Here is a 21,145-nt window from a genome sequence, read left to right on the forward strand (position 1 = left end):
ATTAAGGTTTACGGGAATTATTGTTTAAAGAATTAAAGTTTGTCCACTCTGAGTAAACCCTTTGTAGTTACACAAATGTTTTTCATTACTATTCTCATTGTTCCTGACCAAAAAAGAAAAAAATGGGCCATTTTAGCTTGTGTTATACTACAGTTGTAAAACAAATGTTAAAGTACCAATTACTATTTAATTCAAAGCATAAAATGTGAATCTGATTTGAGATTTACTGTATGACTTTATGTGTTTCTCACCTGGCGATTGCGGCAGTGAAAGCTGCGCGCCTGCAGTAAGCTTGCTGCGGCGCCAACCTCTAGTAACAACATCTTATAATACGAATGGCGGCGGCTGCACCAGACGGTGGCATGAAGCCACTACAAAACGCCATGAAACTGGCTAACGTAGCGATACAGCTTGATGCGGGGAACATGCATAAGGTAAAATGCATGGCTATGGTATACTGCACTTCCGGAGAGATGTCATAGTTCAGGTTTTTGTGTCCAATTTGCCTTGATAGCTACGATAAATGGTTCAGGTATGGGTGTCACGCATGGAACCTACATAACTCTTCTTCCCTTTTTTTGATGACATCTTCTGGTAAACGGGGGTTACACAGTTTAATCAGATCTTATGCATTCACATTTTAATAAAATGTGCTTGAGTGTCTACTGTCTTAGTTCTTCTGGCCAAAATGACATTTATAATAATACGAAATTTTGTTGGGTATGTATGTTAATTTGTAGACCGGCTTTAAATAAGATGGATGTTACGATTCGTTTAATGGGTCTAGTATATACGTTTTAAAAATAAATAAATATTATTTTGCAAGTAATGTGTCCAACAGGAAATGACGTTTGTTTTGTTTTCTTACCAGGAGGCTTATTGCGAATATTTGAGGAGTATCAGTTATATATGCCACGCGTTGCTGGAAGATGCTGGGTCCAAACGTAAGGACGTCGGTTAACATGAGTGCATGCTTTTGTAAAGAACACTATAATGAAAACCGTCTCCAGGTTGTTTTCTGAAAGAGTGGTAAATGATTGATGAACTCTTGGAGTTCTTATGTGCAAAGTTTAAGAGATACAGTAGTCCACATGGCTAAAAGGAGACACAGTCTTGTACGTGAACTTGATTAACTTGGTACACAATAAGGACACTGTTTTCGTGACAGTTTGAACACCGTAATTGACACTCCGTAAACATCGGGATTCCGAGAACGCCCATAACCCCGCCCCCAATCTGAAAGGCCAATTGGCTGACAAGACTATTGACGAGAATACTGATGCTGACGAATAGCGAACCAACAGCTTGTCTCGCCACGAGAGAGAGACTGTATACCTTTTCTGTTCTGATAAAGCGCTAACACGACCTCTGACAGCTACACAGTATGGGCATCAGAATAACTTTGAAAACGCATGGAGTGTTTTTTTAAGCTTGTTAGATGCTTACAAATTTCCATCAAGCACTTAAATGTGCATGATATGTTATTTGCCAAATAAAGGTTCTTTATTTTTCTTTCTGGTGATTGAAGACATTGATCTTTGAATCCCACTGTGGGTGGGATATGGTGCACTGTAAGACACTGATTGGTTTAGGTCACTTACCATTGTTTATCTTATTGGTTCCCATTAGGTCATATCAGGCAGTCACTGGATGAAGAGGGTTATCACACCCTCATTTCTCCAGTCATGGGATATCGCCGCTCAAATCCCTTTGAATCAGTGATCAATTAACTGTGACCCCAGAGAGCCACAGTACTGCAGGATTGACATTAATATTGATTTAGTGCACCAACTGACAGCAAAAACAGCAAATTTTGAGACTTGCCTTAAAAACTGAATCCCAGTAACAAAATGAGAACTTTAACTGGACACTGCTCAGTTAAATCTGGAGTATTGGAATATAAGTAAAATACTAAACAAATAAGAAATTATTAAGTAGAAAGGGTCTCCTAATGGCAAGAAAACACAAAAAAACACAGTTAGGAAGGGCGCCAATTATACATGCGTGCAGTAACTGATATTATCCAGAAAATGGGGCTGTCTCCTTTCAATTAATGCTTGAAATAATCAGTTGTGTTAATAGGAAGGAATGTTACTGATCCTCCTAATCATTAACAGAAAAGCCTGATTACTGACATTCTGTATAGAACATTGTTTACTCTGAGGTGTTTTTGTCTTTCAGCTTTCTTTGCGTTTCACTACGTGGCCCTAACCCCCCCCCCCCATCTGTCTCTGTCCCCAAAAGAAGCAGAAATGGTGCCATTGGAGGTGGATAAAATGCTGAGATTGGCTGAGCAGTGCCTGGAGAGAGTGAAGTCCTTCGCAGGGAAGAAGTTGGATGTCACTGCTGAGTCCAGCCCCACGTCGGGTCCCCACCTATGCCCCGCCCACACGAGGGCTGATGCGGGGATGGGCGAGCTGCAAGCTGCTGTCTGCACTGCGCAGCCCTGTGCCCAGGTTCCAGTGGCTGCACACTGCCCCCTGCGTCCTCCTGCAGTGTTTCCAGCACCCAAGCTCGAGTCTGGTGACACCCCCACCCGACACCGCCGGGTCTTGTCTGACGGAGGAGGAGCTGCATCGCCGTTTCTCCCCCCTGAAATTTTCCAGAAAATGCAGGCCGTAAACACACAAGACACTAGAAAGTAAGATCCCCACTCACTTTGGTCCCATCTAAAGAAGACTCTAGAAATGTAACATTTGTCTGCTAAATCAGACTGAAGCCTCAATGTGATTTATACATTTAGTCGTAGGCAGAAACATTTGCCACTTTCCCCCTTTATCATACATCCATCCATCATCCATCTTCTAATCGCTTATCCTTCTCAGAGCCTGGGATCCTGGAGCCTATTCAAGGCAGGACAGGGTTCAAGGCTGGGGTCTCCTTTACCATATATTGTATAATATAAATCTTGGGGTAGTGTGCATGTATGTGCTCATGTGACGCACTAGCATCCCATCCAGGGTGTCCCCCACCTCTGTGCCCAGTGCATTCTGGGATAGGCTCGGTGCTACCTTGTAAAAATAAGTGGTATGAAGATGAATGAATGGACAAATCGTTATACTTTAAATAAATGATAAATATATATTCTTATGCTTTATGTGCTGATAGGATCTTCTCTTTATAAACTGAACGTTAACTCTCTTTGGGTGTATTTGGCAGGGAACTGACCCCACTGGAGGAGGCTTCACGGCTCAATCAGAAGCTGAAGGCGAATTATGAAGTCCGGCTGGCACGTCTCACCCCTGGACAGGCGACACAAAAGACGTCCCTGGTAAGTTCACATCGCCCCCTGTGCCTGGGAGGACCACGTGCTCAGAGCCAGAGTTATGCATAAACTCAAAAAAAAAATAAAAAAATTCAAAAGAACAAGTAATGTAAACATTACAAAACCATGTTAATTTCAGCCAAGGAAACAAATCCAACGATGTTAAAACAGTTGTGAAATTCTTCCTAGCATGCCTCCTTCAAACTATTAAAAAAAGAAAACTGATGTAACACTTACCATGTTTAGCCATTTATAGAGCTGGATATATGTATATAATGTATCAGCAGTGTCCTACTCAGTGGAGACCCATTTTGTATTGTGCTTTTGTTTAGAAGAATTGCATAGGTGTATCTGACCGAAAATCAGTGTGTTTGCAAGCACCTGGACAGAATGATGGTGTAAATAGGGCTGGTTAGTTTTTAGGTGGTGGACGTCCGTTTGCCACAGGTTGAGTAATTTTGTTTATCGACTTAGAGCTCCGGACTGTAATGCGCAGAAATCAGTCAGCTTTCAGCGGCAGTATTTGTCGTCGGCGGCCATCCGTCGCATTTCGGATTTAATTCGTCGGACGCCTTTGGTCCGGGCGCGCCGTCTCGCGCGTTTTCCCTCCACACGTGCGACGGGGTCACGCTCCTGGCTCCTCCCGATGACCCCCCCCCCCCGCGGTGAACGATAGGGCGATAGGGCCGCCCGCGGCCTGCCGTGGGTGTGGGGGCTCTTGGGTCAGGACGGGGGTCGGAGTAGGAAGGCAGAGCAGCGCTGCCGCGGAACGTGAAGCGCGGCTCGGGACTGACTTTGCTCAGCTTAATACACACGGGTCAGTATGTTTGAAACCATGAAAATGGTAAGTGGCCGCCTTTGCAGAGTCGGCTCCATTGCGTTTCTCACTCGATTGGCGATGGCGTTGAAATTCTATATTATTCAGATGCGAAGGATGTTCTTCCAGCCGTCCGAAAGCTCCTTGGATCTCCATCTTTACTGGAGGAGATTAAAGGCTTTCCTTAAGGTACTTTGTCGTGAAGTGTACCTGTGGCTGTATGTAATGGTTACTTCAACCGTTTGGTTCTGGGTTGCATTTTCTTAAAGCCTTGAAACAGCCTCGTCTGCGATGTTCTGGTGGTTTGTATCATTGCTGTATTACAGACCGTTTTGCAGTCTTGCCCATTAAGTAACGTCAGAACGCCAAAGTCTGCCCGCCGTTTGCCCGCCGTTTGCCCTCCGCGACCATGACCAGGTAAACTGGTTAGAAGATCGATGGATGGATTTTTATAACGTTCAGTGACTTCCTGAGTTTATAAGCCAATACAAAGAGTTGGGGGCGTTAAATCTTTAGTTTGTATTGATCGTTTTTTAAATGGTTTTATAATAGTCTGTATGAAACACCGGGAGTAGACAAGAGGGTAAGCAAATGGGGCGCATCGCGACACAAGGTGCGAACTGATCGTCTTATTAGCAATTTTATGGCTTTATATGCAGTACAAGCCAAGGGCATAACTTTTGATTGAGATTGGGGGGGATTGAGGTCTCAACCCATTTAAGGGGGTCCAGGGGGTTGTATTAGCTGGGTTTGATTACTGGGGGGGTTGTAACCCCTCCTTCCCCCCCATAATTTCCTCCCATGGTACAGGTTACATTTATTTACACTAGTTTTAATTGTTTGCCGTTTTTCTGGTGAAACACGTGAGATTATTTGTGCTACTGAGATGTTTAATAAAAATGAATTGAAAAATGTACCTGCTGCTCTAAAGGGGGGCAGAATTTAACAGGTACAGAACCAGTTGGAAGCCTGAACACACCTGATTTTAATGAATTTGTCTCTATTTTAGCTATTATTCATCTTCTAGTAAAAGGCCTTGGGGCAATGAAGTAATACATATCAAATAATGCAACAACCAGAACTATTCAACATTTCAATCTTCTCATTTTGTAGAATTTTTACATTCTACAAAATAGCCCCCTTTTGCTTAAATTGACAGCATTGCAGACTCTTGACATCCAGTTTGAAATGCTACTCCAACAGTCCTGAAAGAGGTTCTGCAAGTTCTGGGCACAAGTTGGCTATCTTTGTGTTATTCTTCGATCCAAACTCATCCCAAACCAGCTCTGTAGGGTTTAGGGTGGGGGATTATTTGAGCCTGGTCATCTGTCTTTCCTTGTTCACAAGATAATACTTCACAGTACTTGCATAACCTTGAGGTGTACTTACGGTCGTTGTCTTGTTGAAATACAAATGATTTTCAGTAGCTGCGTCCAGACTTTTGACTGGTACCGTATTGGGATAGAGTGAATTGTTTTGAGTTGGTTAATAATAATGGGACTTGTTTCCTCTTGCTTGCTGCAGGACATACCTAAAACACAACAATGAATTGTATTTTGTGATTATTTATTAGGGCACTTTTTGTAGAAGTTATGAAGTCTCACCTGACAATGATTTTTTTCAGCGTAAACACTGTTGAACATGTTGCTTATATGCCTAACTTAATTACAGCTCTGATTGTCTGAGATTTAGGGCTAAAAGAAAAGTATGATTGACCCCCACAATGCATGTCTGTCAGGTGGATCGTTTATTTTTCAGTCGCGTCTTCTGACTTCTAATCCGAAGTAAACTGCCGAAGTTACAGGTTTTGTTTCAAGATTCTCAGTATTTGCTGCATAAATTTACATATTGTTCTTGCTCATGAGATCTTAGTAGTACATATTTTCTCATATTTTAGCACATTTGTTTATAATGTGTGATGAGGGAACGGGCATTGACAGAATTGACAGTATCGAGCATGTTACGTGATGGTATCTGATTGGACGTCAGGTGTCCCCTCAAGTTCTGTGTGATATGTGGAAGAGCAGGACTGAGCATTCGAAGTCACAAGTACAAGTTTTCTTCATGCATTTATATACTTTAATCGTAAATAGCTGTGTGGTATCTGGAGTGGATTTGTGTGCAGGGTGGGCTGACGTGCCGAGGTCACGCCCTGTTGAGAAAGGGTCATGTATCTGCCCCAGAACCTGGCTTGCCACACTGTCATTGATACAGTATTGATTCTGAGGCACCTAATCAAATTTTGTCTGTGATTTGCTTTGGCCGCTGTGATATAGCTGTTTGACCAAATGGGCCCCGTGTTTTGTTTTTTTTTTCACCTTGTCTGGTATGAGGAAATTGATCACGAGACGTTTCAGAAATTAGATGTTGATTCCATCAGTCTTGTTATCTGCCATATTTTTTATGGCAAGTTGTTCCAATGAGCTTTATAGCATTTCCCCCAAACAAAACCAGAAAACGTGTGTCAGGGACAGAGTTAACTAAGAGAGCTTGATTTAAGGAGCTTTGCGAATGGGTCTGTTAATAAATCCATTGGCACTGAGAGTGGTCTGGCTCCCCTATGTCGGACGTCACAGCCCCGTTGTGCAATTAGCCAATCGTTGGGATGTAGGCGGAGTCTGCTCCGGTGTCACCTCCTAGGGGCAAGAAGGACGTGTGAGGCCTATTCGTTGTTAATCTGTCATTCATGCAGTTGGCATCTGACCCTGACAAGTCTGTGGGGGTCAGCAGCCAGAGGTTAGGGTTGCAAATTAATAAATTGGCCCTATGTTTTTCAGGGCTCGGTTAGGAGTCACGCAGACATGTGACCTGTAAACATGCAAAGAAATATGCTACATTTAAATGAAGCCAGAAAGCATGTGACATTTAAAAAATCTCCAGAGCAATCAAGGTATCATTCAAATCTGCTGGCTTCTCTTCCCAACACCCAAAGTCACAGATCCAAACTGCAGTGGTGGAGAGACATGTTCCTTAATATCATATATTTAATTTTTACTGGTTTTATTTACAGTTCTCATGAGGTCTTAGTAGTATGTCATATTTTAGCATGTTTTTTTAGAACGTGTGATGAGGCAATGGACATTAACAGAATGGACAGTATTGAGTATTACCTGGTGGTATCTGATTGGACATCAGATGTTCCATCAGGCTTTAGCTGACCTGCCGTAATCTCCATGTGGAAGAGCAGTGCTGAGCTCTGCGTCAGAGCGAGCACTGCAATTGGCAAGTTTTTCCTCCTGTGATTTTTCTCAGTTTATCAAACGGCAAATGGTTGAGCAGGTTTTCTTCATACATATCTGAAGTCACTGGTTGAAAGTCGGGATAATTTCATGGTTAGGAATAGAGTTGCAAAGGGGTGTAAAATATCTGCAAACTTTCCAATCCATGGGAAGATAAGATGGGAAATTTTGGAAACATTCCAAGTTGGAAACTTTCCATGGCAGTTAACGGGAATATATAGGAATTAACTGGAAAATTTCCAAAACATTGCAACCCTAGTTAGGAATAGTCATAGCAAATGAGAACCAATTTATCAATAACAGGCTCCTTGTCCTTGTTGGGGGGGGAAATGAGAATGTTACCTGATTGGGCCGATCCCCTCAGCTCCACGCTGTCTCAGTGACGCATACGCAAATCATTGTTGTCCAAAAGCTTCATAGTCCCACAGGTTGCCCCTGCATGCACGTCATGCTCAGATTAATACACCTCTGCCTCGTCAGCCAGTCGCTTCTGCGTTTTCTCTGTTGGATGATTTCCTACCCAGTTTCTTCCATCATCTGCCCATTATATGATCTAAGCAGGTGAACTGCTGCAGAGCTTGTTTTTGAATGTGTGAAAGTGCGCCTTCTCCTAAATTTAAACCGGCAGTTATAGATTCCAACCACAAAGAATGCCACTTTGACTCCATTCTGGTCCTCTCCGTATACACCATGATATACCCCTGCTTTGTGTCTTATGCTGCCTGGATGAGTGCCAGTCTCCGTCCCCCATTCGATCCTGACCAGAATAAGCTGTTTGATGATAGGTGTTTATATGCTAGTTTGAGTGAAGCTGTTTTGGAATTAGTCTTGTGAGCATCTTGGAAGGTCTGGGAAATTGTATTGAGCTGTATTGAATGTTTTGATAGTGGTTTGGTTTGTTCACGTGATTATGAGGTCATGTGCGTCAGCTTGAGCCTGTGTGTGTGTCCCCTAGACTCTTGTATGCATGAATGTTACTTTGCGATGAAGGTTGCCTCCTGATAGCCAATGCAGAGGCTGTAGATATCGATGGAAGTTCTCTGTTATCTGCATTCACGTTCTGTGCTCTGCATGTGTTGGGAGTGAATGCACATCATTTCCTTTACTAAAACCGACACCTTTGGCTTGTCTTGTTCAGACCCTCTCCCTTCAGAGGCAAATGATGGAGAACCTTATCATCGCCCAGGCTCGGCAAGATGCTGTATCCTTTCTCAAGAGTGGGGTTGGGGCTTCTGTACAGGCTAATAATTCCTCTCCTGCCCGCTGAAGTTCCTTCAGTTGGGTGGAAGTGGATTATTGGGTTAGAAATGGGGGGGGGGCGCAAGGTCAGTGGTGTGAAAGCTAGTCTGGCCCGTGGAGGGAGCTGATGAGGGGCGTAACAGCCACTGTGGTCTGCCGGGTTCCTGAACGTGTGCAGCTTCACCGGAAGATGGAGGAGAGGAGACTGAGACTGCAGGAGGAGGCCAGCAGGTGTGAGCGCGCCCGACCCCCGCGTACATGCCGCCGCGCCGCTTCTCGTCATGCGCTTGCTCATCCGCCCGGAAACGTGTGTCCGCAGGAGGTTAGCGGCCGTGGGCATGATCACGCCGGAGGAGCAGGAGCAGCGTGTCCTGTACGCCAGCGTCCTGGAGTACGAGCAGGATCACGTGAGTCCGTCCGCCTTTGGCACCAGCTGGTGAATCAGTGCAAGGGGGCGGGGCTTGTTAGCTTTAGCATGCTCGCCATGTGGCGTTTCTTTGGATTTTTAGTTCCAGAACGTGATTTTATATGCCTACCACAAGTATAGTTTTCTGAGCCAGAATAGATATTTCCTCTTATCTGGGATGAGCGTAGCTCACAGCGTGAAGGTTTTTCATTCTGTTGGCATTCATGCCTTAAACTATAACGTTTATGCACCCCATTAAATGGGGGGGGGGGGATTCTGAAAATTAAAATGTATTGTTAAATAGATTGTCGTGTTAAGACTAATTAACATTTTATTTGTACACAAAATAATTGTACACACAAAATGTAAGACATATTGTACCCTCCTGACACTTGGCCAATTGCTATGTGTAAATTCACTGTCTCCTGGCTGTGTTTCTGAGCCGTATGTAATGCCAGACCATGTCTGCAGGCTCTGACAGCAACTGTTCACTTTTCTGCAGGACTGGCCGAAAATGTGGAAAGCCAGCTTGAAGAGGAACCCCAACGACAGCACGCTGGTGTCAGGCCTGGTCTCCTACCTCCTGAGGTATGATGGTGTGTGTGTGTGTGTGTGTGCGCGTTCGTGTGCGTGTGTGTGTGTGTGTGTGTGCACACGTGGGACAGGTTGGCTTTATGTTTCTGTGCTGGGGTCTATGTCTGTCTTTCTGTGTGTGACCAGCTGCCCAGATCACCCCGTGGTCCAGCTCCTGAAGACCCTGCAGTACAATATATACGACCGCCTGTACCCCCTGGTGAGCCAGTGCCCCCCCATCACCGCTCCCTCCCAGTTGGCCATCAAGACCTCGGTCAGCGCTCAGAACCTGCGCTCCGAGTCCGGCCTGCCCGCCTCGCCGCCCTCCTACCATGACCACAACGCCAACCGCGAGGGGGAACCTGTGCTCCCCGACCGGGAGAACTCCTTCGAGGATCTGGAGCAGTTCATGACGCAGATGGATTTGGAGCCAGGGTGTGAGCGCCGGCCTGAGGTGGTGTCCCACATCCAGGAGTTGGAGGGCTTGGTGCTCCGGGAACCTCTGAAGAACATCGTTAAGGACGTGCACGCTGCCATTGGTGCGTGACCTCCATATCTGCTGTGAGGGTCTGCTGTCTTTACTGGGGGGGTTAAGGAGTTGGTAATGCAAATGGTGGAACAACCCAATGTAAGGAATGCCAGAGGGCCCCCTTGTGACACCCCCAGGGCCCCAGGCGGACTGGCTTGTTTGTCGGCTGAGCTCATCTCTGATGTTTCTGTCTTCAGTATCAGTAACATGAGCTGTGACTCCTTCCCGCCATCCCTGCCCCCCCCCCCCCCCATAAAATACGCCCTGGCTGAGTCGCGTCTGTGGCGTTGTGGGGTATTCTGGGCCTGTAATGGAGGGGCTCTTTGCTGTATCTCTCCCACCATCAACCAGCTGAAGCGCTGACTGTTTCCTAGGGTACTGTATTAGGAAGCCTTTGACCGCTGGAGGTCATGTGTGGCTCAGCGGGTTAGAACGCTGTGTTTGTGCTCGGAAGGTTGTTGGTTCAAATCCCAAAGGTGGCAGAGTGATTTCACCATTGGGCCCTGTGTTGGACCCTTTACCCCCAAATAGACAGCCCATGCATGGAAATGTCTGCCTAATCAGTCAGAAATGCTAATGATGGCTTGACTGTGAATCAGATAGCAGCTTTTCAAGGTTAACTTTTTATATGTATTACGGCATGGTCACACTCTGTAGGACTCTTCCTCCCCACCCTGCAGATCGCCTCCTCTCCCTCTGTCTGCTGTCCTTCGAGTGCCTCAACACCGCCGCATCCAAAGACCTGTGTGTCGCCTGCATCGAGGAGGCATTCTTCCCCCCGCTCTGGGGCCCCCTGTTGGTGCTCTTCAGGTACTGCGGGTTGGCATAGATGTTACCTTTATCTGAAATTAATCCCAGTTTGTACTGCTATTCCGTGTGCTCTTGTGTTCACGCTACATTTGTCCGTGAACAGGCGGTGCATGCATGCTGCACTGAAATTCCACCAAACCCGGAGAGGGCAGATGTATTGCAACAAACATAAATACAAGCAGTGTAGTGAACATTTTTATGAACAGTTTTAAAGCTTTTAGTCTAGGATTGGCCGGTATTAAGGTATACCGCGGTATTACGAAATCCTTTCAACAGAATTAGCCAGGACCCCCCCCCCCACCAGATTGCCCAGATTTCAAAATGCCAGAATGGTGTTGCTTTAGAAAATATGGTATTCAGACATTTTACCACAGTATATCTCGAAAAATCTCCTCCACGCCTCCTCATACCGCACCTATTGGAAACATCTAATCATTGTCATTGTACATGCACAGTTGACATGCATGATCTTCGCCAGACAAATATCTGGGCTACACGGCACCGTCTGCTGCAGATCTGACCACATTTATGTCACTTGCCAAAAAGCGCACACAGAAACGTGAAGCCGAAATAGATCTTAACGTGGACAGGATGGATCTGGTGGGTAGCAGGTGACTGCTACAGCGTACTGATATCGATACTGAATATCAATAGTTACAGGCTTCAAACAAAACAAATCGCACACTCCAGAATGATGTCATGATGTTTCTGTTATTGGGTGGTTTTAAAATGAATTCAAGCTGGTTTAGCTGTCACTACTCTAATCCAATCCCCCCCACACACACAAACACACATACACATACATTGCTGAAGCTGCTTTTTTGTTAGTTTCACTGTCTGAATAGAAGTCCTGTATGATTAATGAGTTTTGGGGGCCCCCTGTTGGACACAGACAGTCACTACCACTCTAAAAGTCACTTTGTGGCCTTCCACCCCTCCAGTGCAGTGACTGTCGAGGGTCCTACGCTAATGTGTGGTTATAAACGCCGCCGCTGTGTGTGTGTGTGCGTTCCTGCAGGAAAGTGCACCGAGAAAGGGAGCTGTCCTTCGAGATGAGCGTTCGGTTGTATCGCAACACCACGCCTGCCGAGGTCGGCGTGGCGCCCAAACTCTTCCCCAGGGAGCCGTCTGCGTTGCGAGCTTCCTACCCCTACGAGTCGGCCGTGCAGGAGCTCCGGCTGCTTTCCAGGGACCTGTGTCCACAGAGGAAGCTGGAGTGCATCGGTGAGGCTTCTGTCTGCGCCCCACGGGGCCCCTGGGGACTGCCTGTGTCTGCAGGGTGAGGGGATGGGACTGAGACCTGCAGGGTGAGGGGATGGGACTGAGACCTGCAGGGTGAGGGGATGGGACTGAGACCTGCAGGGTGAGGGGATGGGACTGAGACCTGCAGGGTGAGGGGATGGCAGGCTGCGGGGTTAGCACAGTTTGGCGTGTAGGTCGTGCTCACTCAATTTACAGAGTTGTTGTGTGTTTGTGTGCGTGATTCCTGCTCGTGTGTGTGTGTGTGTGTGTGTGTGTGTGTGTGTGAGATACACCCAGTCTCCTAGTGTTGGCTCTTGCTCACTGTGTCCCGTTGCAGTGCGAACGTTACGCCTGATCTGCGCGTGTGCAGAGGAGTACAGGAGCTTGCAGGAGCCGGACGCCCCCCCCAGCACGGCTGCCATGTGAGTGACCCTCCTGGGATTCATCTCGAGACGGGGGCCACGCAGGCACAGACATAGACACACACGTATGACAAAACATCCCCGTGCAAAAATCCAGTCTCATGCACATTCAGTTTTAAAATGCTTACTCTACACGTCAAATTTGTTTTTCACTGAAAACAAAGGCAGCCAGCTACCCCCCCCCCCCCCAAATAGTTTTGGGAGGGAGCTTAAGAGCTTTTGATCAGTCTGATTTGACAGACTGATAGTCTCCGGGCTCCATGTGTCAGACCGAATCAGGCCGCGGCGCAGCCTAGCACAGCGGGGGTCTCCACTTAACCGTGTGGCCCCCTGCTGACTGCCCGGCCTGGCTGGCTCTCGGGACGCATCGCCTGGAGTGGCTGGAAGCGTGGGCACCGTGAGAAGGGGCCTGGCGGAAATGGGGCTTGGCAGCCCTGATCAGGGTTTTTTATTCCCTTAGAATTGGCACGTTATTTTGGGGCAGGGTTGGGAAGCTTGGTTAAGCAGGCAGATCGTGCCACTGGGGGGGGGAGGGCCTCGGGAGGCTGGAATGACAGAGGGAGTAAACAGCCTGTGAGGTGGAGAGTAAGGGGTCAAGGGTCACGTCCCTGAAGCGCCCCAGCATCTGCAGCAAATCCAAGTCAGGTCTGGTTTCGGTCTCGTTGTCGTGACCCCTAAAAGCCACACCGCGTCGATCCTCCATGTGTCCCTTGCCAGCGTCACCCAACCCGAACCCGCCAGTAATGCCTCCTGTCCCATTCGCTCTGAGGAATCCATCCTGCATGAGTCTTACTGACAGTTCCTTTTAAACAGTTTTTTTTTGGCTTCTTTGTGTCTGTTTATTAGCTCCAGGTTAAGAGATTTTTTTTGTGTTATGTGAGTTTATATTTGAAATTAATATGATAACAAAAACCATTTTCAAGTTAAGTCTCAGTGCTGGGTTTGCACTGGTTTTTAGACAGCATTGGCTCTTGCGGTCAGTCTCCACTCTGCTCCCCCCAGATCATGTGCTCGTTTCGGGTGTCCACCCTGTCCTCCATGACCGGAGACTCTGCCTTTTGTGTGATTTTCTGTTTCCCACGTCAGGCTCTGCCTGTATCTCCTGCCTCCTCCTCTCTTGCTCCTTTGCTCCTACTTTGGGTTGAGTTAACTGCATATTCTGTGTATGTTTGCACCAATAGGAACTAGTTTGCCACTGACATGTTTTGGAACCGGTTGATTTGTGGACTGATGGGGGAGCATCCATGAAATGGGACAGTGATTTTTGTGAACACCAGGGGGCCTGTTTAATTTGTGAATTAAGTGAGTTATGGATTCCCGCTCTCAGTGCTCTGATGGGGTCTGTCTGTCTGTCAGTCTCCCAGCTGTGCGTCCTCCATTTGGGGATCTGTTTTGTCTCCTAGGCCCCAAACGGCACTTGCCTGCCTTGCGTGAGCATCTCGGTATTTCTCATACACTGGCGTTACTCAAACAAATCTCACCGAGCGCCGGTTGTAAAGGTCTTTCCACCATGTGTTTTGAGACCCTTGCGGTGATTTGCCCGTGGACTCCTTGCGGGGGTAATTGCCGGACATCTGAAACTTTTTCAACGCCGCGGACCGATCTTGCCGAATTGCCGAGGGATCTGTCCGTTAATTGCCGCTGCTGCCAATGAGCGCAACATTTTCATAATGACGCTCAATCAGACATCTGTGTATTGCAGACACGGTGATGGAGGTTATTATCATAAAGATGATGTCACCCTGCTTGTTCAGATGGTTTGAGCTTTGTACCCTGGGTGACTTGTGCTAACTTCCTATGTAGCCCTGGGACCACTGGGGGGGCGGGGGGCGGGGGGGGGCTGTGTGGCTTGGAGGAGGTTAGTGCCTGTGATTAGAAACTCGCAGGTTTGAATCCCATGCTGGGCAGAGCAGCCACATTTCCATTGGACCCTTGAGCAAGACACTTAGCTCCCCAAAATGCCCCAAGGGAGCCAGACAGATGGCTGACCCTGTTCTTCTAGCCCAAACTTTGCTATCACCTGTATGTGTGTCTTTAAAAAGGAAATACAGAATAAGATAGAATATGTGAACTTGCATTCCAATGTCCCAGTACTCCACTGTACAAATGGCAAATGCAGCATTTCATTCCATACTGTCTTGTAATTTGCTTTCTTCCAGTGGGGCTGACGACCTCCTTCCTATCCTGTCTTACGTGGCTCTCCGCACCGAGATGCCCCAGCTGGTGTCCGAGTGCGCCGTCCTGGAGGAGTTCATACACGAGGGGTATGTATCCCGGCGTCCGTCTGCTCTGAGCAAACCGGCAGTGTGCATAGCCCCCCCCCCGAAAAGGCAGCGTTCCTCCCGCCGCTGCCAAAACCGGCGGACGACCTCATGTGACCTACATCTGTTTGCCGTCCCCGATCCCTGCCGATCGGCGTGGCCCGCCCCCCCCACCCCGGCCGCCGCATTTCCTCGCGTGCGTCCGTCAAACCGCACCCCAGATGTGAGTGTATCTCGGGAACTGGCCTGGTAACTGGCAGCCGTCGTGGAATTTATGAGCCCCCCCAGTTTTAAAAATAAGAATAAAATTCCGCTTGATGTTTCCCCAGCTCGGCTGTTTGGGAAGGGGAGTGTGGGGACCGGATGCATCGATTGCCTGCGACCCCCCCCCCCCCCCCCGACCACCCCCCCGCCCCGACCCCCCCCACTAATGCACGAGTGGTGTTTCTGCTGTGGATTCTCGCCCCGCTCTCATGAGGGAGGGGCCAGCCCCACTGTGTGTGTGTTACCTGGTTTATGAAGCCGTTTCTTTGTTGGGTTTCTCTCCCTGCCCTTCAGGTACCTGATTGGCGAGGAGGGTTACTGTCTCACCTCTCTGCAGAGCGCACTCTCCTACGTGGAGTCCCTGCACCTGGACCAGCGCCTGGCCGGGCCCCAGCGCCTGGGGCCCGTGTCCACCTGAGGCCCGGTATGCGCTCTCGCCTGTAGGGGGCGTGCTCGGCCGCACGCACATCTTAAAATCCACCGACTTGTCCCCCTCTATGCAGATACATTGACAACATGGGCAGGCTTTTAAAGCCCATGCATGCACACATGCTCTCGTGTGGCAAAGGGATTTCAGAGAATGACAATGACAAATAAATTCAAACAAGGTACGTCTGCTCGGCAAGGGTGACGCTACATATTCTGGGCCCCCAAACCAATTATGTTCCAAATTTTTTTTTATGGCCTCTGTCATTCACTAACGCTGCCCTTTTCCCCTTGATAAATATAATTAACATCCACTACACATAACCCGGTGAAACTGACTCTGTAGGGATTGTGAGCAGACACAATGTAGCCCCCCCCCCCCCCCCCCCCGCGTTCCTGGGAGAGGCCTTGGCTGAACAGTTGCAACTCTTTGTTCCATTACACCTTTGTGTTAAGACTTTTAATAATTACCTCTTTAGCGGTTTACGTGTGAGTTGTGATCTGCTCCCTTCTTGAGGTAGGGAGCAGAGTCCTGCATGGGTCCACTTTTGGAGACCTGCACCCGCACAGTACAGCACCACACCCACACAGTACAGCACGACACGCACCCGCACAGTACAGCACCACACCCGCACAGTACAGTACAGCACCACACCCGCACAGTACAGTACAGCACCACACCCGCACAGTACAGTACCACACCCGCACAGTACAGTACAGCACCACACCCGCACAGTACAGTACCACACCCGCCCGCACCCGCACAGTACAGCACCACACCCGCACAGTACAGTACAGCACCACACCCGCACAGTACAGCACCACACCCGCACAGTACAGTACAGCACCACACCCGCACAGTACAGTACAGCACCACACCCGCACAGTACAGTACAGCACCACACCCGCACAGTACAGTACAGCACCACACCCGCACAGTACAGCACCACACCCGCACAGTACAGCACCACACCCGCACAGTACAGTACAGTACAGCACCACACCCGCACAGTACAGTACAGTACAGCACCACACCCGCACAGTACAGTACAGTACAGCACCACACCCGCACAGTACAGTACAGCACCACACCCGCACAGTACAGTACAGCACCACACCCGCACAGTACAGTACCACACCCGCCCGCACCCGCACAGTACAGCACCACACCCGCACAGTACAGTACAGCACCACACCCGCACAGTACAGTACAGCACCACACCCGCACAGTACAGTACAGCACCACACCCGCACAGTACAGTACAGCACCACACCCGCACAGTACAGCACCACACGCACCCGCACAGTACAGCACCACACGCACCCGCACAGTACAGCACCACACGCACCCGCACAGTACAGCACCACACCCGCACAGTACAGCACCACACCCGCCCGCACCCGCACAGTACAGTACCGCACCCGTGATTATTTCAAAGTTAAATCCGCACCCGCCCGGGCCCGTTAACATTCCGCCCGTTACCCGCCCGTACCCGTGATAAATTGCACACAATTATTTTTTCTATGCACCTCTCAACGTAATGAGCGCTAGGCCTACATGAATTTTGAATTGAAACGAAAAAGTCTGTTTAACACAAAATCAAATCAGATGGATCTAAGCTATCCATACTGTGACGAGCGTGAAAGAGAGAACACGACGACACACAAGGATTCAGACGTTTATGTGAATGTTTGTCGAGGCGGTTATCTAATGGTGCGTTCGTTTTTCTCTCGGAACTCGGAAATTCCGAGTTGAGTGACATCACGTCCGACAATCTCCCGTTCGAGCTGCTACATCTCGGAACAAACATGGCGGCCTCCATGAACACGCCGCTGTGTGTTGTCGCTTTATATTTTAGCAGATTTGGAGTGAGATTCTTTTTTCCGATAGACATACAAAGAAGAAACACGAACTAGTCAAACCACATTAAAAGCTTTATAAAATATTTTAGCACATTCACAGCAATATTCTTTTTTCGAGAGGCAAACAAACTACTAACAAACAAAAGACACTAACAAGTCTGGTAAAAATCTGATATTGCATGATAGGATACTGTTTACGGTCATGATATGGTATTCTCTAAATCGAACACGTGCAGTTACATTTATAACTATTAATACATTTAACAAAATAAACATTTTTAAAGATTTATAAAATGGAATTACTGTTGAGTGTGTAAGCCGCCATGTTGAAATTACGTCACAGGGGAAACTCGGACAACAAAATCTTGTCCGACATCAACGTCATAAGAGGCGTGTTTCCGACAGGAAGTGACGTTTTTTCGCGACGTTTTCGTGTCGTTTTCATCCAAGTTCCGACTTGGAGAGAAATAATCGAAAGCACCATAAGGTACCCCCGACATACTGAACACGCTGTGATGATGACAATTTGTACATGATAGTCTAATACATAGATATTTTCACTTGTATGTTATTTTTGCAGGCTACAATACTGTTTTGATTGACCTACCTGCCCATGTGTAATGAAATACCCGGCCTTACCCTCCCGTAAAATTCCAGAACATTAAAATCCGCCCGTTTCAGCAACTATCTGCGGGTACCCGTGGGTACCCGACCCGGTGCAGGACTCTGGTAGGGAATCACTCCTCTCTGCTTCTCGCTGCACCGCCATCCCCTGCGTGCGATTAGTCCTGAGCGGTTTTCTGCCTGTGATCCTGCAGGGGAGCCAGTCGCCCTGGGAATGTCAGCATGGCACCGGGCAGGACGGCGAGGGCACAGGGCCGTCACGCCACCACGCCCGAGTTCGGCGCCCCCTGCTGGCTGGAGTCTGCAGACAGGGGATCTTCCCGCCATCTCTCCCCACCCCCAGTCCAGAGAATTTGCACCCTGGAAGCACCCATCTCCCCCCCCCCCCCATCGTTTTTAGGACATGTCGCCCCCGAACCTACCTGTCTGCACGGCCCTCGCCATAGACGGACCTCTGGTCCTCTCCCCTCGCCTCCCTGGCCCATCTGCTGCTCTGACAGCTGGCTGACCACTGTGACTGTTGTCGGGGGGAATCCCGTCACGCCTGGGGGGCCTGAGCGAAGTGGACGCTCATCTTTTTACAGTCATGAAGTTTTAATCTTGTATTAACCAGCTGGCGGTTACTGCTGTTTTACCAGGTAGTCGGGAATGCCGGGATTAGCATGAAGCCTGTGGATTTACAGGCAGTTCTGTTTTTATTTTCCCAGTCGGGTCGCCTTCCCGGTCCTGTCCTGCTACTTTTCCGCCCCTTGGAAAGCCTACTAGAGGTCCAGTCTGCCACCTTCTCTGAACAGAAATGTCAGGCTTTGTTAATATTGTTAATAGTATTGCTTCCTTATTTTGAATTGCTTCAGCCACGGAGTGTACAGGGGTTGAAGAACGGAGTCAGACTGCTTTGAAAGTCTCCATTTTCATTTAAATACCCTCTTCTCTGGAGTATTTTGTCACGAACTGCTTCTGTATATTTATAATCAGATGGATAATCAGATTTCTAACAGTGCTTGTAGATGTAAATTTGTAAAATCTCTTTTGCTCTTTACAAAGTGAGGTCTGTATAGAGAACATTACTACCGTGTGTGTGTGTGTGTGTGTGTGTGTGTGTGTGTGTGTGTGTGTGGGATCTGTGTTTTGAACATGTGGAGGAAGTGTAGTTAGTGAGTGTTAACCATAAGTAGATCGGCCAGCCTCGCTGTGAATTAATTTATTGCCCGGTGACCAGTGTGGCATCCCTGCAGGCACTGATTGCCCATTTAAGTCTTTTGCTTAATCCTGCTGTCCAGCACATTTGTAGCAAATCTTATCTGCTGCATGAACGGTGATCTGTGCACACTACTGACTAATTGACGGACACACATGCATCTAGAGGTACTTTCTCCCCTTGGCAATTGATGATGATCGTCTTGGTTTGTATTCCTTAAAGCTTAGTTATGGATTAATGGAGTTTCAGTATAAAAACAAGCTCAAAACCACGGTCGTGCACTAAAGCCCTGAAATTTGTCCTAGCTAGCTGAGGGTCGTCTTGGAGACTGAGAGAAAGCTGAGAAAATGAAGAACAGATTTTCACATGTGCTATTACAGTCTAGAAGAAAAATGTAAATAAAATCATGGCTGCAATTATGTAAAAACAGAAAAAAGAAAATGTGTTTTTTTTTTTTTTTTTTTGGTCCGTTTCACTCCTTTCAGGATCCCCCTTTTGTTAATGGAAGAGTTTAAACTTCTAAATTGAGTGATGTTGACAGTTGGGTATTAGGGTGTGTGTGTGTGTGTGTGTGTGTGTGTGTGTGTGTGTGTGTGTGTGTGTGTCCACTGAGATCATATCTGTTGCAGCTCTGTGTCCCAATCATTCCTGTCATTCGGAAATCCAAAAATGGTCACAGCTGCCGAGAGAATCCGTAAAAAGGCTAGATTTTGATTTTAGGCCCATGCTTGTAGAAGCAGGAATATTTCGAGCGTACAGAGGTGTTCAGTAGGAGCCGCCTCTCAGGGGTCGGCGAGCTTAGGCTAGCGTAAGAATAACCTAGTGATGAGGTGTTCTGCCTTGGTATTTCACTGGACACACACGTGCCAAAACAGCTCTTTATGGATATGAATTGCTCCCATCAGTTGTATTATTTTAAATGTTTTTTATTTCTGGTATTTAAATGCTTATTTTATTTAATCTGAATGAAATTTGAGTTGTGCACGTGTGTCTGACTGTTAGCCTCGCTTGTCAATTTCTGAATGCTACCCGTTGGATGCTAACTTGTTTCTCAAGGCCTTTCAGGAAAAAAAGGAAAGAAAAAAAAAACAGCAAAAATGCACTGTGTGTAATATAGACAGGAAGTGACATAATCTAATGCAATATTTGTGCTGCTATTGACAGTGGGTCAGTGGTAAACATGGATGTAACATAGAAAATGCGTGTCCGCACATCAATGCGGCGTGTTTTTACTAAATGATCCCCCTCCCTAACTGTGGGGGGAGGGGCAGAACTCTGTCTGGAATATAGTTTGAAGAACAATAAAGATGTGGGAAATGTTATTTTGGCTCTGAGTGCCTATGAGTGCAATTTGTCTAACTCTCCGTGTCTATCAAAGATGTTGCATTCCAGGTTTTTCCGAGGTCGTCCTGCAAGAGCAAGATGAATATGACCTACGGATTATCGAGTTGGTCCCCAGCAGTAGAATATGCAGTTTTAATTTTCTTTTATTGAAATTTTAAAAATTTTATTTAGGTGTTTTGGGGAAGTGTATTACTATGATCTGGATGGCTTTAAGCACCTGATTTTAATCAGGTGCTTAAAGTACCTTGACCACTCGAGCTGTATCTAGAATGTTCTCCAGCAGATAGGGGACTTGGCAACTCCACATAAGGCAGGATAGTCTTCCACTGACCCTCTTTCCCTGTCGAACCCTCCTTATTTTTAGATATTTTCTTTGTGTAGATATCTCTGTCTAATGAATCACAAAGCTGTTATTGTATGTTTGAAGGCCCTGTGGACTCCATTGATCCTGTTGGACGAGGATGTGGTGATGTGGCCATGGGCTTGACAGTGAGGGAGTTTGGATTTATTGTTTTTGTGGTAATGTGCTTTTTTTCTGTATAAATAGCAGTCTATCGGTGCACGCTAGCTTCCGCCGCTTCCCATGCACTGTAGGGCTGCCCTGCCAATGATACTCTGGCCCG

General features: G+C 47.5%; 1 protein-coding gene and 1 long non-coding RNA gene across 4 annotated transcripts; one reads left to right on the forward strand and one right to left on the reverse strand.

Moving 5' to 3' along the window:
* The first annotated feature begins 191 nt into the window (after positions 1-191).
* Positions 192-20,500, forward strand: vps9d1 (VPS9 domain containing 1). Of its 3 annotated transcripts, XM_072698569.1 has the most exons (15): positions 192-434; positions 872-944; positions 2,245-2,641; positions 3,160-3,271; positions 8,460-8,522; positions 8,739-8,791; positions 8,880-8,967; positions 9,469-9,554; positions 9,687-10,078; positions 10,749-10,878; positions 11,897-12,102; positions 12,458-12,542; positions 14,702-14,806; positions 15,362-15,491; positions 18,175-20,500. In XM_072698569.1, exons 1-14 carry the CDS (start codon positions 336-338, stop codon positions 15,483-15,485), a joined length of 2,013 nt encoding a protein of 670 aa, XP_072554670.1. In that variant the 5' UTR covers positions 192-335; the 3' UTR covers positions 15,486-15,491; positions 18,175-20,500. The 3 variants fall into 3 exon arrangements, with proteins under 3 accessions (XP_072554670.1, XP_072554672.1, XP_072554671.1); XM_072698571.1 differs by lacking the exons at positions 192-434; positions 872-944; positions 2,245-2,641; positions 3,160-3,271 and adding exons at positions 3,950-4,082; positions 4,191-4,271; XM_072698570.1 differs by lacking the exons at positions 192-434; positions 872-944; positions 2,245-2,641; positions 3,160-3,271 and adding exons at positions 3,964-4,109; positions 4,191-4,271.
* On the reverse strand, positions 2,454-3,873 carry LOC111851818 (uncharacterized). The gene is made up of 3 exons (XR_002840109.2): positions 3,503-3,873; positions 3,169-3,242; positions 2,454-2,592 (listed from the first exon to the last, which is right to left on the reverse strand). It is a non-coding gene; the product is annotated as an uncharacterized lncRNA (long non-coding RNA).
* Positions 20,501-21,145: the final 645 nt, after the last annotated feature.

The sequence above is a fragment of the Paramormyrops kingsleyae genome, chromosome 13 (assembly GCF_048594095.1).
Source record: "Paramormyrops kingsleyae isolate MSU_618 chromosome 13, PKINGS_0.4, whole genome shotgun sequence".
Lineage (NCBI taxonomy): Eukaryota > Metazoa > Chordata > Actinopteri > Osteoglossiformes > Mormyridae > Paramormyrops > Paramormyrops kingsleyae.

What these genes read in the sequence shown, in the direction of transcription:
- vps9d1 (XM_072698569.1), top strand. Translation starts at nt 336, where the DNA reads ATGGCGGCGGCTGCACCAGACGGTGGCATGAAGCCACTACAAAACGCC. An exon ending in CCCAGGCTCGGCAAGATGCT is followed by an intron (nt 8,523 to 8,738) that starts GTATCCTTTCTC and finishes GAACGTGTGCAG; the next exon opens with CTTCACCGGAAGATGGAGGA. An exon ending in CCCCCCAGCACGGCTGCCAT is followed by an intron (nt 12,543 to 14,701) that starts GTGAGTGACCCT and finishes GCTTTCTTCCAG; the next exon opens with TGGGGCTGACGACCTCCTTC.